This window comes from Oncorhynchus nerka, linkage group LG1 (assembly GCF_034236695.1).
Source record: "Oncorhynchus nerka isolate Pitt River linkage group LG1, Oner_Uvic_2.0, whole genome shotgun sequence".
Lineage (NCBI taxonomy): Eukaryota > Metazoa > Chordata > Actinopteri > Salmoniformes > Salmonidae > Oncorhynchus > Oncorhynchus nerka.
In genome coordinates this window covers 19,214,669-19,231,279 of record NC_088396.1, presented here as the reverse complement: position 1 = coordinate 19,231,279, position 16,611 = coordinate 19,214,669, and the positions used below count along the sequence as shown (strand labels likewise).

The window sequence follows — 16,611 nt, the reverse complement described above, 5'->3', positions numbered from 1 at the left end:
CCTGGTGCCATTCCATTGGGAAACACTAATGGGGAGAGTACAGAGTCTCCTTACTAAACCAGGCAAGCCATATTGAGAATAACTGTTTCTATGGACAGATGGAGTTTAGGTCTGAAGGTCATTGGCTCCATCTGTTGGATAGCAGCAGTAGTGCTGCCCTTTTGGGGGGGTGGGGGGCGAGATTCCTGCAAACCCCTCCTATAATCTGAAGCCTTTTTTCTCTATTTTATGCAGTATATACAGACATTGTAAGGCATTCATAGATACCTTATAGTGCATTGTGACTTTAATCCTGTATAGCTGTATGCCTAAAGTAAAGTGACACTTTATTATTTTCCCTTTTTATTCTAGTTTCTTGGAAACACAGAAGTTGAACAACCGAAAGGCACAGAGATTGTTAAAGATGCAGTTAGAAAGTTAAAGGTAAGTTAGCGATACACTTTTTCCCCTTGGAAACCTGAATTAAAGCTGTATTACATCACTTTTTCGTCTAGGGGGCTGGTGAGTATATAGACGGTCCCTGAAATTGGACCTCATTGGACAGAAAAGTGCACTCCAGGGCGGGTCTCTCTACGCCCACCAGCAACAGCTTAGAAGTTTAGGTCAGTTTTTATTTCCACATGTTGATACCCTAAAACTCAGGATTTTGTGGTTAACTGTAATCAGATCAATTTAACCACACTGTACATTCTAGCCAGAATCAGATAAATGTAACCATAGTGCACATTCTAGCCAGAATTCAAGGTATACTAATAGCAACAATCTTCCAAGTTATACCTTCATTTTGAGGTCTGAGGATGTGAGAAGGAGCATGTAGCATGTTGTAGCCAGGAATTTACTATAGCATGAATCATAATTACTTACTAGTCTACTAACAAAGACAGCTACTTATAGCTAACCTCATTTTCATAATCTTTAGAAATATAGTTTCCCCCAGCTAGAGTTCAGCCAGCTTTGCTGCCACCGATCTCCTTTGCTCTGCCTCGTTCTGCTCTCAGCATGTCAGCTAATCTGCTGTTTTCTTCTGTAATAATCTCAATTGAGAGACCATTCAAGGGGGAAGTTATTTTCATGTACCCAGAAAATGGGTGTGAAAAAAAAGCTCTGATTGCGCAATTTACATTCGTCCTAATTCAAATGAGTATTGCACTGTGTTGGAAGAATGACATTTTCTAATTAACTTTGGATATCCTTTTTCGGTAAATGGGGCGGGTTATCATTATTTTATGATATCATATTGATATTGTAACTTTCACCACTTCCAATAAAAGACTACACTTCAGAATGAGCTAGGGCAAGTTGGAGTACCATGACCATCGATCGGACTGTAGCTTTGATAAGTGAATTCTAATGTTTCTACTCTCCCCTCTCCGCAGTTTCAAAGGCATATCAAGAAATCAGAGGGACAGAAGACCCCGAAAGTGGAACTGCAAATATCAATTTATGGAGTAAAGATCTTAGATCCCAAGACAAAAGTATGTCCACATGACATGGATACTTTTAATAAGTGCTCCAAGTTTTTTTTTTTTTTTTAATGCATATTATGGAAGCATTCGAGTGAAGGGCTATCAAGGAGGTATTGTTGTCTTAAACCAAAGCATTTGTGTTTCTTTTTATTTTCAGGATGTCCAATATAACTGCCAGTTGCATAGGATATCCTTCTGTGCAGATGACAAGACGGATAAAAGGATATTCACCTTCATCTGTAAAGACTCAGAGTCAAACAAACACCTCTGCTACGTGTTTGACAGTGAGAAATGTGTAAGAAATACTAACTTTGAGAGTTAACAACTTGAGTTCTTGTTCCGCACTATCTGTAGAGATCCGTCTATATGCGACAATCACTAGTAAATTATAAAGATAATGACCTCAAATTAAGAATAGTTTCTGGTGAATAATCGATGCAAATGTAGAATTATGTTCAGGACAATTGCTCCTATGCAGTTAGTAATACCATTTTATAAGAAGTTTTGTACAAAAACTCATGGATGATGCTGTTGTCTTCCAGGCAGAGGAGATAACACTCACTATTGGCCAGGCATTCGACTTGGCCTACAAGAAGTTCCTTGAGTCTGGTGGAAAAGATGTGGAGACACGGAAACAGATAGGAACCTTACAGAAAAGAGTACGATTCAATTGTTGGACAAGTGATATATGGGAGAGACACTTCCTTCTTATGGGATAGAGATTGGATATACACTACACCCCCATTCAATAATATTGATGATAACAGATTATATCTGTATTGAAGGTAGGTAGCTATAGATCAATTCCAAAACAAGCATCCTTCTTTTTCACAGATTCAAGAACTGGAAACTGAAAATTCTGAGCTAAAGAAGCAGCTTTCGGATCTGGAGGAGCAGTTGATGATTGCTCCTGTACCACCAGTAAGAACTGCATGGACATCCCTTCCGGTCTCTAGACTTCCCTAAGTAACCCATAATACCCCAAATAAGATGTTTGTCATGTTCTGTGTGAACTAACTAGCCACTTTCAGTCTTCCACTAAATCTTCTGCATGTAATCTCTTCACAGCTGCTGCACATAAACTCTACTAACGAGGCCTACATGCTCTCAAGGCCCTCCTCGCTCTTCTGGTGTCACAATCTGACGTCCTTCTCGTGTCTTGAGATCTCCTCGGTCACACTCACCCCTATGAGCTCGCCAGAGTCCAACCTCTCGGCAGGGCTACTAACCCCTCCTCCGGCTAAATCCGCTCTCCTTCCAAAGACTGCCGACGGATGCAGCATCCCCCGACCTCGCGTACTGTTACAACTACCTTTCTCCTCCTGCCTTTTACTTCATTCTTAATTCATGTTTTGTTTTCTTGATTTTCTTGATTTATTTTCTTGTTAACAATAGTTCACTTTAACTCATATACACTGAGTGCACAAAACATTAGGAACACCTGCTATTTCCATGACACAGACTAACCAGGTGAATCAAGGTGAAATCTATAATCCCCTTTTGATATAATTAGTTAAATCCACTTCAATTAGTGTAGATGGGAAGAGACAGGTTAAAGCAGGATTTTTAAGCCTTGAGACAATAATGAGACATGGATTTTGTATGTGTGCCATTCAGAGGGTGAATGGGCAAGACAAAATATTTAAAGTGCCTTTGAATGGGGTATGGTTGTAGGTGCCAGGCACACCGGTTTGAGTGTGTCGAGAACTGCAACGCTGCTTGGCTTTACACGCTCAACAGTTCCTCGTGTGTATCAATAATGGTCCACTATCCAAAAGACATTCAGCCAACTTGACACAACTGTGGAAGCATTGGAGTCAACATGGGCCAGTATCCCTGTGGAACACTTTCAACACCTTGTAGAGTCCATGCCCCAATGAATTGAGGCTATTCTGAGGGCAAAGGGGGTGAAACTCAATATTAGGAAGATGTTCCTAATGTTTTGTATGCTCAATGTATAATGTAGAGTAGACATTGCAGGTACATAAAGTATGCTCATTAATATTTCATCAACTTCTAAGTCTTATCTCAATAATTTAGATTTGAAGTCGGACTGTAGTTCTAATATATCTTCATAACTCTGACTTCAGAATATAAAATGAGCTTCAAAACTATTGGGACAGTCACATTTTTGTTTTGGCTCTGTACTCCAATACTTTGGATTTGAAATGAGACAATGACTAGAGTTTCAGCTTTAATTTGAAGGTATTGTCATCCATATTCCACATATATGTATTAAAGTAATAAAAAGTTGAGTATTTGGTCCTATATTCATAGCACACAATGATGACATCAAGCTTGTGACTCTACAAACTTGTTGGATGCATTTGCTGTTTGTTTTGGTTGTGTTTCAGATTATTTTGTGCCCAATAGAAATGAATGATAAATAATGTATTGTGTCATTTTGGAGTCACTTTTATTGTAAATAAGAATAGAATATGTTTGTAAACACTTGCACGTTAATGTGGATGTTACCATGATTACGGATAATCCTGAATAAATCGTGAATAATGATGAGTGAGAAAGTTACCGATGCACAAATATCATACCCCCCCCCCCAAAACAAAAAATATAACCTCCCCAAATATTACAATGGTTAGAGTACAGAGCCAGAACAACAAAACATTTGTCATTGTTCCCACTACTTTTGGAGCGCACTGTAGCTCAGAATAATGCTCATTTCATAAGGGACTAATTGGAATGAACCAATTCCTCTACACTCACAGGCTGGCAGCATCTCCTTGAAACCCCAGACATCCACAGATGTTTTTGACATGGTTCCCTTCTCTGCTGTCACACCCCTGGTGCCAATACCCGCAAGCAACGGCACACCCCCTCCGCCCCCTACAACATCTCCTTCAGACATGAGTGAGTACACTGCTCTGGTTACTTTACAGTTCCAGGATGACAGTGAGATTCCAATTAGAATTCAACCACACACAAAATAAGGGATAAAAACACCGGTCGTGGTCGTTAGGGAGAAAGTGTTTTGGTTATACTATGAGAACATAAACAATGCCTACTTAATAAATAAGTGTTACCAATGAAAGCCCATTTAAACACTACTACGTTGTGGCATCTCAAACAGTATCTCGTCTCTCCCTTACAGGTAAAGACCTTTTTGGTGCAGCACCTTTCGATCCGTTTACCTGTGGGCAAGCCGACTTCCCCCCGGATATCCAGTCCAAGCTGGACGAGATACAGGTGACTGCATGTCTGTGAATGATCTTAAGCTATTATAAAGGTTTGGAGAATAGACTTCCACCCTAGTGGTGGGGCCCCTACCCTCTCATGTTGATAAAGTAGGAGAAACACCCCTTAAAAGATTTGGATGAGTGCTAGAGAGCTCATATTTGTTTACGCCCATTCAGCATCCCTCTTAAGCCATAGACCCGCCATGTTCTTTAAGAATTTACATGTACAGTTGAAGTCGGAAGTTTACATACACTTAAGTTGGAGTCATTAAAACTTGTTTTTCAACCACTCCACAAATTTCTTGTTAACAAACTATCGTTTTGGCAAGTCGGTTGGGACATCTACTTTGCGCAGGACACAAGTCATTTGTCCAACAATTGTTTACAGACAGATTATTTCACTTATAATTCACTACATCACAATTGTAGTGGGTCAGAAGTTCACATACAAGTTGACTGTGCCTTTAAACAGCTTGGACAATTCCAGAAAATGATCTCATAGCTTTAGAAGCTTCTGATAGGCTAATTGACATCATTTGAGTCAATTGGAGGTGTACCTGTGGATGTATTTCAGGGCCTAACTTCAAACTCAGTGCCTCTTTGCTTGACATCATGGGAAAATCAAAAGAAATCAGCCAAGACCTCAGAAAAAAAATTGTAGACCTCCACAAGTCTGTTTCATCCTTGGGAGCAATTTCCAAACACCTGAATGTACTACGTTCATCTGTACAAACAATAGTACACAAGTATAAACACCATGGGACCACGCATACCGCTCAGGAAGGAGAAACATTCTGTCTCCTAGAGATGAACGTACTTTGGTGCGAAATGCGCAAATCAATCCCAGAACAACAACAAAGGACCTTGTGAAGATGCTGGAGGAAACAGGTACAAAAGTATCTATATCCACAGTAAAACGAGTTCCGATATCGACATAACATGAAATGCCGCTCAGCAAGGAAGAGCCACTGCTCCAAAACCGCCATAAAAAAGCCAGACTACGGTTTGCAACTGCACATGGGGACAAAGATCATACCTTTTGGAGGGAGGGAGGGAGGGACTGGTGCACTTCACAAAATAGATGGCATCATGAGGGAGGAAAGTATGTGGATATATTGAAGCAACATCTCAAGACATCAGTCAGGAAGTTAAAGCTTGGTCGCAAATGGGTCTTCCAAATGGACAATGATTCCAAGCATAGATCCAAAGTTGTGGCAAAATGGCTTAAGGACAACAACGTCAAGGTATTGGAGTGGCCATCACAAAGCCCTGACCTCAATCATACAGAAAAAATTGTGGGCAGAACTGAAAAAGCTTGTGAGGGCAAGGAGGCATACAAACCTGACTCAGGTACACCAGCTCTGTCAGGAGGAATGGGCCAAAATTCACCCAACTTATTGTGGGAAGCTTGTGAAAGGCTATCCGAAACTGAAACGTTTGACCCAAGTTAAACCATTTAAATGCAACCAACTTGCTACCAAATACTAATTGAGTGTATGTAAACTTGATGAAATAAATAAACGTTGAAATAATTCTCTCTACTATTATTCTGACATTTCACATTCTTAAAATAATGTGGTGATCCTAACTGACCTAAGACAGGGAAGTTTTACTCAGATTAAATATCAGGAATTGTGAAAAACTGAGTTTAAATGTATTTGGCTAAGGTGTATGTAAACTTCCGACTTCAACTGTAAATGCATGGCCAACCGTCAGCATGGTCAACTCTTCCATTATCTCAGCCAATCCTGGCTAGCCAGGAAGGATCCTGTGTTTCTCCCTATAAAGCTCTTTCTCCTTGGCTAAACTAGGCCCATGATTTATTTTTTTTATTCATATTTACGGATCCCATACAAGTTTGTAATTAAGGCACATGATTAATAATTAAGGTTCACTTCTTCAAGTAGGCATTTCTGCAACAACAACAAAACAACCCTACTGTGAAGTAGGTACTAGCGTCATCTGCCCCCGTCGGGCAGGCGTGTTACATTGATCACTTTAATCTAATCCTCATTCACTTCTCTATATTCCTTATGGGATATACTCTAAGGATTTTGTAACATCATCCAATGGGATTTTAGGGCTTGAGTGGAATATCATTCTATATTTTAGCTATTTCAAAGCTGTTGTTACAAATGATTAGTTGTCACTGATTGATTACAGATGCAAAAAAAGAAAGATTTGTTGTCACGTCATCGATGCAAAACTACAACTGTTAGTAGTTGTGTTAAGGATGCATTGAATAGGCATGTTGGGCTGTTTTTTAACACATTCTGTTGCACCACATGAATAGATACTTTTGTTAATTATTACCATAGTTGGAGCACATCTTATCTGTAATTACAAATACAATGTCTGTTTGAACCGCAATGCTCCTGTCTTATTTCAAACTCTTTATTTGAACTGCAATTGCACTTTGGGAACCTAGCATCCAAATGCAAATTGCTATCTGCAAACCTTTACAATAACCTTTCTGCATGATTAACTCGTTGGGAAGTTCATGGGATGCCACTGTACTTCCAGTAGGAGACAATAGTTTGCTGCTAAGCTTCACTTCTTTCTTCTCCTTCCTGCCTTTTTCTGTCTTAACTCTCTGTTTCCATTATATTTCTTGCCCCTTTTGCTGCAGCGTCAGAGATGGTTTGTACCTTTACACTATTTTGACCCATAAGATCCCTTCTTGTGGCTGCCGGGTACTGTGACTGTGACCTTGTCATCGTGAATGAATGTGTTCAGTTTGACTCTGTTGTATACTCTCTGCATACAGTCCGTCCGTAAAGTTCACCCAGTAGGCTTTTTGAAACGTCACCTTTTCATAATGCGTGCACATCTTTTTGTATGGAGTTGAAGTTACATTTGCCTGTAAACAATGTGATTAATAGCCTTAACCTTGTTTTAACTTGTATCAAGATGATGCATATGTGTTAAAAGCAGTTGGCTATGGAAGTTTTACTTTTCTCATCAGTTCTCTTTTATTTGATCTATCGTGTCAACAATAAAATATGAATAAATAACGAATCTGATCTAAATACTGCGTTGGGTGTACTTGGCTGCAGCTAGTATTATCTTTGTCCATCATTTTGCAACTGAAAATGTGTGGCAAATGTGAAATTGCTTGTCAATCCCCACGTCATCATATTTGTGTTACTTGTTGTCTCTGGAACATTCTAGGGTAACATAGAGTCAGATTTATTCAAAGCCCTGTTGTTATTATTTTATACATACATAGGTCATACAGATTCTTGTGTACTTTGTGGTTTATATATGATGTTTCTACATTTATTTAGAGGGATTTGGACCAAAGCTTCCTCAGAACTTGCCATTTCTCGGACTGCTTCTGAAAAGAACTTGGGCATTCTAGATTTCATATCCCCTAACCATTATTCTGTAGACTTTGGATGCATGCTATTTTGGATCAAACAAGAATAAAAACTTGGGGCCAGTATGACTCTAATGTACAGAGTCTTGGTTATACAGCTCGCCAAGACTCTGCATTGTCTCAAGTTTGCTGACTTTGAGAAACGTTTTTATTGATTATATAGACCACCTCCGTTTGTTATCTTTCCTCTAGAGCAGGTTGACATGGGATAGATTCTTTCTAACAGCCATTCTCCCCCTTGTTTTACAGGAGGGGTTCAAAATGGGACTAACCCTAGAGGGCACTGTCTTTTCTCCTGACCCACTAGACAGTCGCTGCTGATGCCAAGTAGACATGTTGCTTTTACATACTGTTAAATCATTTGTATTAAAAGTGCCAGAATTGGGTCTAAAATTCAAGATGTCAATGTTCTTCTCATCTTGAGGTTTATATGTATTTGCATTTGAATTTGGTTTTAGAATAATCAAAGGTATATTCAAGTCTGATATAGAAAGCACTATTTTTGTAAGAACTCACATGGGAAGGATTAGTTTTGAGACCTCTTGCTTGTACAGGCAATGGTGGGTGTAAATAGTATGTGCAATGGTACACTCTGTGGCCGAATTTTCTTATGTGTAGAATCAGTTTTATTGAACATACACCACTTAGAACAACGCTGTTACCACATTCTTATTTGTCTGTCGGACATGACTTGCTGATCATCGAGTCACAAGACACGTAAATGTGGTCAGTCTTGTATTAACACTCATATACCAAACTCTCAGCTTGCCCTTCATTTGACATATCTTCTATGTTATTTTTACTCAAATGTATCTTTAGTTAACTGTAATTCTCATTTATTCTGATAGTTTTGTCCGGACACCGGATTTAATAGTTTTCTTGTCTTGTTAAACATTTAGGTATGTATTGCCGTTTATTTACTTTCTTATGATATATGTCAGTATCCTCTTGCACCAGAAAGCACTTTTGGAAAACCTCTGTCCATATACAGTACTATATACTTGTTAATTTACTTTGTATGCAATATGACTTTGCTGTTAACAGTTATTAAAGAAAACATTACGGCATTAAATATCAACACTCAATCATTTTTTTGTGTTATACAATGATTAAACATGTATTTTTTTGTAACTTTAAAATGTTATGCATTTAAAAATGTATATATTTGATATGTGAAAGTCTGCGGGATTAAGTGTGTTGGTTAACACTACATTCAATTTGTTACATAGTATCTTTGTAATGATATTACTAAAGTGCTATGTAACAACATATTACAATGTTACTAGTCTAATTACAGCATTACTACAGAGGTATAAATAAAGGTTAAATAAAATAAAAAAGTATAAGAAAAGTGCAAATGAATGTAAAGTGTTAACATGTTGGGCATTCTGAATATGTACTGGGGGTATTTCAAGCATGGATCTCTACTGATGGATAGGCATCAAGAGGAAACACGCCTATGGTTTGTTTTCTTGCTAGGTGGCATCACACTGACAGTAAGTAAGACTGTTTTTGAGTCGCTTGTATACATACTTATAAGACTCGATGAGCATATCCATTTAGGACATTCTTTCCTTCACTCTTGGCAGCCTCTCAGTCACACAGTTGCCTCTGCTGGTAGTCTTATTAATTATGTATAAAGTATTTCATACTGTATTATGCCAGCTTGATTTGAAGCTTCTGTACCCCATCAAGAGCTTGGGGTGAAGAGAGTTGCTGAAGCATGAAAGACAAAGGATAGTTTCGCGTTTTGAACACTTCCATTGGTCCTAACTTGTAAGCTTTGCCCTTTTTGTGTGCTTACTGAAAAAAAAAAGAATTATATAGGTATAAACTGTTTATAGTTGTAAGCGTCAAAGGTGAGCCGCGGAAGATATTGTTCCAGCTTCCAGCGACATTCAATACTAAAGAATGACTGATAAACAAATAAACTTTGAAATGAAAACAAGCAGAACAAAATCATTTTATTATTTATTTCAGTGGATGAAACTGACTTGATTCCAGGATAGAATATCTTATTGATCTGCCTCGGAGGTGGACCTATCAGCCACCAGAATATTTACAGTTTTGACATTTTTAATAAATACTATCATTATGGTAAGTTACCTCAAACAAAGAAATCAGAATGTTGATTAAGGGGGAAAAATGCAACTAAAAAGAGACATGAAGCAACAAGACAATGGACATAATACATTTATAATTACAAAGCTAAAAATATGTTCAGTCCACGTGTACTCTACCTTCAGCAATATTTCATTTATCTCTGTGCAAACAAATGACTTAGTAAATGCAGTACGGCACAGCTTTACCTAAAAAAGTAGAACCGTAGCTAATTAATGTGACAAGAAAAGAGCTTTGGGGATGGACAAGCTTTTTGTTTAATTTGTTGCACAGCAAAAATACATGAAGCAAATAGGCTTTTCATCTTATTGAATGTCTCAAAAGCTGCTATAAAATAAAACTAAGAGAAAGTGGCTTAATTAAAGGGCAACATGCAGAAAAAGTCATTACGCACTTGTAGTGTTAAAATGATCATGAATTTAAAATAGAACACACTCAGTTTTAAAATGACCACAAATTCATTTAAAAAAAAGGAAATTCTTTCACAATCACCACACTTTTCAGGAGACACCGATTCCACCTCTCCATCTTTATTTTTAGCCGCAAACCCTATCCTGTACCGTAGCTGGGAGAGGAGCACATGGTCAACACTTACAGACAACAACAAACTTGTGGCATCCCAGTTTGTGGCGACGAGGTAGCTAACACTGAGGAATCGACCGTCTGGTTCGATCTTTAATTTGTATTCAATGGAGTCAGTACAGAGTTGATAACTTGGATGCAGACATCAGTTGTATTAAACTCATTCTGTTCTGGAAAGAAAAAACAACGATGTGTGCCAATGAAAGCATTTTAGCTGAATTAATTTCCTCAATAGCACCATAAATGTTCATTTGACATTGAAAACACTTCATACATTTTTAAAACTAATTATGTAACACAAGAGGTTAGGAAATCTAAGAGGTGGAATTAACCATTGTAGTTATATTCTTACAGAATGAAGCTCTCATCTTATGAACAGCAGTTAATGACTACGTTTTTGGTAAAGCATTCATATTTGTCAAGGACTTTTGGCAGCTTTTTATCTTCGTTCCATAAAACCTAATATTGTATCAATGCACTGGATCTTTGTACCTTGGCATGAATTAAAGGTAATTACAGATGAAACATGCTCATACTATATTTCTCAAGTGCAAGCAACGTTTCTAAATGTGGCTTGCTTGCTCTTTATTTCTCCCAAACATTCATCTAACGTACACAGGGCGAAAACATATAGACTACGATGGGGTAAAGGTTGGAAAGGCACAATAAATATCTTGCTACGGGGCGAGAATAGTCCACCAGTACTTGTATGTACATGGCTGATCGTGTCAGCTGTCAGTTCAAGAGTCTCTGGATTCTCTTCCATGCATCCCTGTTGTTGTTGGCTTTTATAGGAAGCAAACCGGCCCAATATCGATACCAAACTCCTGATTCGAACCACCGATGTCCACAGGGGCCATATCCATGATTGGTAGTCTGGCTGTTTTCTGTGTCCTGTACTCAAACACTGTCTTGCCCCATTTGCCATTGGATTGCTTTAAAGAGAAAGAAATTAGAGGTTCAATTAAGATCTCAGGAAGTCACTGTTTCCAGTGAGGACCCACCCTTACCAAACAAATATGAACAAATCACGTGAAAATCTTGGTTTTCAGACTACCACAGATGTGTGAAGTTTCACACGTATGTTTTTTCCCTCATGTGGAAACTCCCCCGCGTATGAATCAGGCTATGGATGCAAGGACAGACCATCCATCAAATCGAAATGATAGTTTTAACCGTGTTTTTAGGCTATACAGGGATTGTTTATGTTTACTTTGCCAAATCATTCCCCTGGCCCGCATTTAGCCTTTATAGATGTGGTCACCCTCATTCCAACAGTGGAATCATTGCTACTGCAACATGTTAACACCATCTTTTCATATGTATGTGAGGAGAATAACATTATTTCAACCCCACATGTCAATCTGTAATTCAGTAAGATTTTTAGATGTGGAGTTTTCTTACATCTTACAACTGTTCACAAAAACAATCACGTGGAAGGTTTTCACATGTGAAAGTGTGATTTGCATATGTTTTTTAAAATGTGAAAATGCAGTTAGATTTTCATGTGAATGTGAATGTTTTTCACATGTACTACTGCATATGCGATTTCCACATGTGAAAGTTTTTAACATGTGAAGCCGCAAATTTCACATGTAAAACTGCAATTGTGTGAGGTGAAAGCATGTTATTCTCTTCACATATGAACAGGTTTGTGTTAACATGTGAACTCTAATTTTAATACATGTGAAAATACTGTTTCGCATGCTAAATTTAAGCTCGACATGTGAAAGCAGCCATTTCACATGTGGAAATACAATTACACATGTGAAACTGCAAATTTGACATTTTTTTTGTAAGTAAAGATTGAAATGTTTCAGGAAACAAACTTAAACTGCCACAAAACACCCATAGAAAATACTCACTCCACAACTGTCCTCCACCACGGTGTATCTGAAGCGGTTGTTTCCCTCTGCCTTGAGCTCCAGGTCATTCGACCCCTTGAGGATGACTGCTTTCTTTAGGTTCCCAGTCGCCTCATCCTTGTAGCCCACTGTGTTCTTGCAGTGGTAGGTGATGGTCTGAGAAGCCTCTTTGGAGAGCAGACGGATGAATGTCATCTGGACGGTGACCGAGTTGGCAGGTTGATCTTTGTTACCATAGGTGAACTGCAAAAACACAAAAAGAGAAAACAAAAAACAGTGGCAAATGATGAACTCACTTTTCAGATACATTTCAATATGATGTAATCAGCAGTTATCGGTCATGTCGTAGTTATGTACATGTGTCACATTTACATAGCAAATATTATCTGTGATTGTCAAATGTGTGTCCATTGCTAGAATTAGTCTTCAGACTTGCTTCCCAAGAAAGCGAAGGTAACTGAGCTAAACGACTACCGCCCCGTAGCACTCACTTCCGTCATCATGAAGTGCTTTGAGAGACTAGTCAAGGACCATATCACCTCCACCCTACCTGACACCCTAGACCCACTCCAATTTGCTTACCGCCCAAATAGGTCCACAGACGATGCAATCTCAACCACACTGCACACTGCCCTAACCCATCTGGACAAGAGGAATACCTATGTGAGAATGCTGTTCATCGACTACAGCTCGGCATTTAACAGCATAGTGCCCTCCAAGCTCGTCATCAAGCTCGAGACCCTGGGTCTCGACCCCGCCCTGTGCAACTGGGTACTGGACTTCCTGACGGGCCGCCCCCAGGTGGTGAGGGTAGGCAACAACATTTCCACCCCGCTGATCCTCAACACTGGGGCCCCACAAGGGTGCGTTCTGAGCCCTCTCCTGTACTCCCTGTTCACCCACGACTGCGTGGCCACACACGCCTCCAACTCAATCATCAAGTTTGCGGACGACACAACAGTAGTAGGCTTGATTACCAACAACGACGAGACGGCAGGGAGGAGGTGAGGGCCCTCGGAGTGTGGTGTCAGGAAAATAACCTCACACTCAACGTCAACAAAACTAAGGAGATGATTGTGGACTTCAGGAAACAGCAGAGGGAACACCCCCCTATCCACATTGATGGAACAGTAGTGGAGAGGGTAGTAAGTTTTAAGTTCCTCGGCGTACACATCACAGACAAACTGAATTGGTCCACCCACACAGACAGCATCGTGAAGAAGGCGCAGCAGCGCCTCTTCAACCTCAGGAGGCTGAAGAAATTCGGCTTGTCACCAAAAGCACTCACAAACTTCTACAGATGCACAATCGAGAGCATCCTGTCGGGCTGTATCACCGCCTGGTACGGCAACTGCTCCGCCCACAACCGTAAGGCTCTCCAGAGGGTAGTGAGGTCTGCACAACGCATCACCGGGGGCAAACTACCTGCCCTCCAGGACACCTACACCACCCGATGTTACAGGAAGGCCATAAAGATCATCAAGGACAACAACCACCCGAGCCACTGCCTGTTCACCCCGCTATCATCCAGAAGGCGAGGTCAGTACAGGTGCATCAAAGCTGGGACCGAGAGACTGAAAAACAGCTTCTATCTCAAGGCCATCAGACTGTTAAACAGCCACCACTAACATTGAGTGGCTGCTGCCAACACACTGACTCAACTCCAGCCACTTTAATAATGGGAATTGATGGGAAATGATGTAAAATATATCACTAGCCACTTTAAACAATGCTACCTAATATAATGTTTACATACCCTACATTATTCATCTCATATGTATATGTATATACTGTACTCTATATCATATACTGCATCTTTATGTAATGCATGTATCACTAGCCACTTTAACTATGCCACTTTGTTTACATACTCATCTCATATGTATATACTGCACTCAATACCATCTACTGTATCTTGCCTATGCCGCTCTGTACCATCACTCACTCATATATCTTTATGTACATATTCTTTATCCCCTTACACTTGTGTCTATAAGGTAGTAGTTTTGGAATGGTTAGCGAGATTACTTGTTGGTTATTACTGCATTGTCGGAACTAGAAGCACAAGCATTTCGCTACACTCGCATTAACATCTGCTAACCATGTGTAAGTGACAAATAGAATTTGATTTGATTTGTCAAAGAAAGTATTTTTCCTCAGCAATACTGCACTACCATATCAAATACTTTTATCCCATAATTTTGGTGGAATGCATGGAAGCAGAATTCCCGCAGACTTCCGAAATTAAACCACTGAAGGGGAACATTTTGAATACCCAGTGATCCAACAGGTCCCAGAGCAGTTTCCTTTCTAATTAGAACGCTAATCACAGTAATAAATTATTATTGTGGTGAAAAATGGTCTTACTTGTGTTCCTCTATTGATATCAGCTCCAAACCACACAGGCTTCTTCCTTGAGGTGCCCCACCATACTTTCTTAGGTATGCTGGCGGGGTTGGCTGAGATGCAAGTCTCTCCCGTCTCCATATTACAATGTACTTTGATAGCATCCTCTGAGCTTCCTTGGTTTGGATCGACCCAGTATTCACCTGGAATAGAGAAAGAGAATATTGTCCCATCTGCCCTGGTCTATTGACTTTTTTTTACCAAAGAGATGTTTCTAATGTGATTTAGGCATCCTTAGGGGTAGAAGTTTTGCCAAAATACACACCACCCCACATCACATGAAGCAATGCCTGCATGATAAGACATGGTCTGAATACTGAAAAACTACCAAAAAAACACCTCATTGATGGACTTCCCTTTGCCTCATGGAAACAACAACTCACCGCTCTTCTTCAGTGGGTAGCACTGCTTCAAGTCCTCACAGGTCCTAGCCGGGTGCTTCCTGCTGCCGTCTGGGCTTTTCATGCTGTCGATCTGGCTGCTGAGGGCCTTCAGAGTGGCCTGAACACCTGGGTCCAGCTGCTGAGTGGCATTGCTGTTGGGCAGAGCCTCATCCTCATTGAACTCTGGAGGAGGGGGGCCAGCATCATAGTCGTGCATGCCGCCAAATAGGTCATCCATGGCAGCTGTGGGGGGTCCGGGAGGCCCGGGAGGACCATTGGGACCAGGCTCTCCGGGAGGTCCCTGCAAACCAAAGAGTTATGGTAAATAGAGAGTAATTACAAGGTGTGAACAAATGAAGTGTTTTGACATTATGTGCCAAATGTTAATGACATTTGCGCTGACTTCCCAGGAAATGTCCATATCAGTTGTCCATGTAGGTGAAATGATTTTGAAGTGGAAATTTACATGCCTCAGGTCCGATTTCGCCACTAATTCCACGGGTTCCAGGAGGTCCCATTGGTCCAGGTTGTCCGATGTACCCTTCTTTTCCCGGGGGTCCAACTGGTCCAGGGGGTCCCTATTATATCATACCATGATAAAGAACCATTATAATGAAACAAATACATTATGGTTGACAACATGGACCATAATTTAACAGTCTGATATGATACCTACTCTTTGACCGCTTGGTCCGATGATTCCTGACGCTCCCTGCTCTCCTGTTGTACCCTAAAAATAAAGGAGTAAATAATGAATATTGAGATTGATATCAACTTAAAAGGGTACACATACACTCATTGTTCAAAACATTAAGGACACCAGCTCTTTCCATGACATAGACTGACCAGGTGAATCCAGATGAAAGCTATTGTGCAACTCGATATTAGTCCTTAATGTTTTGTACACTCACTGTATATAAGTTATACTCAATTAAAGATAAGTATTTATTTATAGTATTTATATAAGTAAGATTTGACATACAGGTGGTCCAGGTAGACCCTGCAAACCGGTGAAACCTCTGTGTCCTTTCTGTCCTCTATCTCCATGGTCTCCGAGGTCACCCTTATCACCCCTTGGTCCTTGTGGTCCCTGTTGTTTCGAACGACACCATGCAATCACATTTTATGGGACGTCCAATGAAAAAACGAGATAGCTCATTTCTGTTTGTGGTTACGTGTCACCATACAAATATGCAAATGGGCAGTTCTCACACG

The 16,611-nt window shown here is 40.0% G+C and overlaps 2 protein-coding genes across 6 annotated transcripts in view; one reads left to right on the top strand and one right to left on the bottom strand.

Moving 5' to 3' along the window:
* The window catches only part of gulp1a (GULP PTB domain containing engulfment adaptor 1a), a 156,671-nt gene extending 147,560 nt beyond the window's left edge, over nt 1-9,111 (top strand). For 4 of the 5 annotated variants that reach the window (XM_029636239.2, XM_065012589.1, XM_029636156.2 and 1 more), the window contains 8 exons: nt 352-423; nt 1,377-1,475; nt 1,624-1,761; nt 2,009-2,125; nt 2,301-2,387; nt 4,193-4,334; nt 4,576-4,670; nt 8,289-9,111. In XM_029636239.2, the coding sequence (XP_029492099.1) occupies nt 352-423; nt 1,377-1,475; nt 1,624-1,761; nt 2,009-2,125; nt 2,301-2,387; nt 4,193-4,334; nt 4,576-4,670; nt 8,289-8,360 (822 nt within the window). In that variant the 3' untranslated portion in view covers nt 8,361-9,111. Of the gene's footprint in view, nt 1-351; nt 424-1,376; nt 1,476-1,623; nt 1,762-2,008; nt 2,126-2,300; nt 2,388-2,534; nt 2,763-4,192; nt 4,335-4,575; nt 4,671-8,288 lie in introns of all 5 variants that reach the window. The other variant, XM_065012619.1, reaches the window with a different exon arrangement.
* Nucleotides 9,112-9,988: 877 nt separating this feature from the next.
* The window catches only part of col5a2a (collagen, type V, alpha 2a), a 63,096-nt gene continuing 56,473 nt past the window's right edge, over nt 9,989-16,611 (bottom strand). Inside the window, exons 47-53 of the mRNA XM_029635861.2 lie at nt 16,379-16,486; nt 16,073-16,126; nt 15,867-15,974; nt 15,397-15,697; nt 14,975-15,156; nt 12,608-12,850; nt 9,989-11,677 (exon numbers count right to left, since the gene is read on the bottom strand). Of these exons, the coding sequence (XP_029491721.1) occupies nt 11,531-11,677; nt 12,608-12,850; nt 14,975-15,156; nt 15,397-15,697; nt 15,867-15,974; nt 16,073-16,126; nt 16,379-16,486 (1,143 nt within the window). The 3' untranslated portion in view covers nt 9,989-11,530. The remainder of the gene's footprint in view (nt 11,678-12,607; nt 12,851-14,974; nt 15,157-15,396; nt 15,698-15,866; nt 15,975-16,072; nt 16,127-16,378; nt 16,487-16,611) is intronic.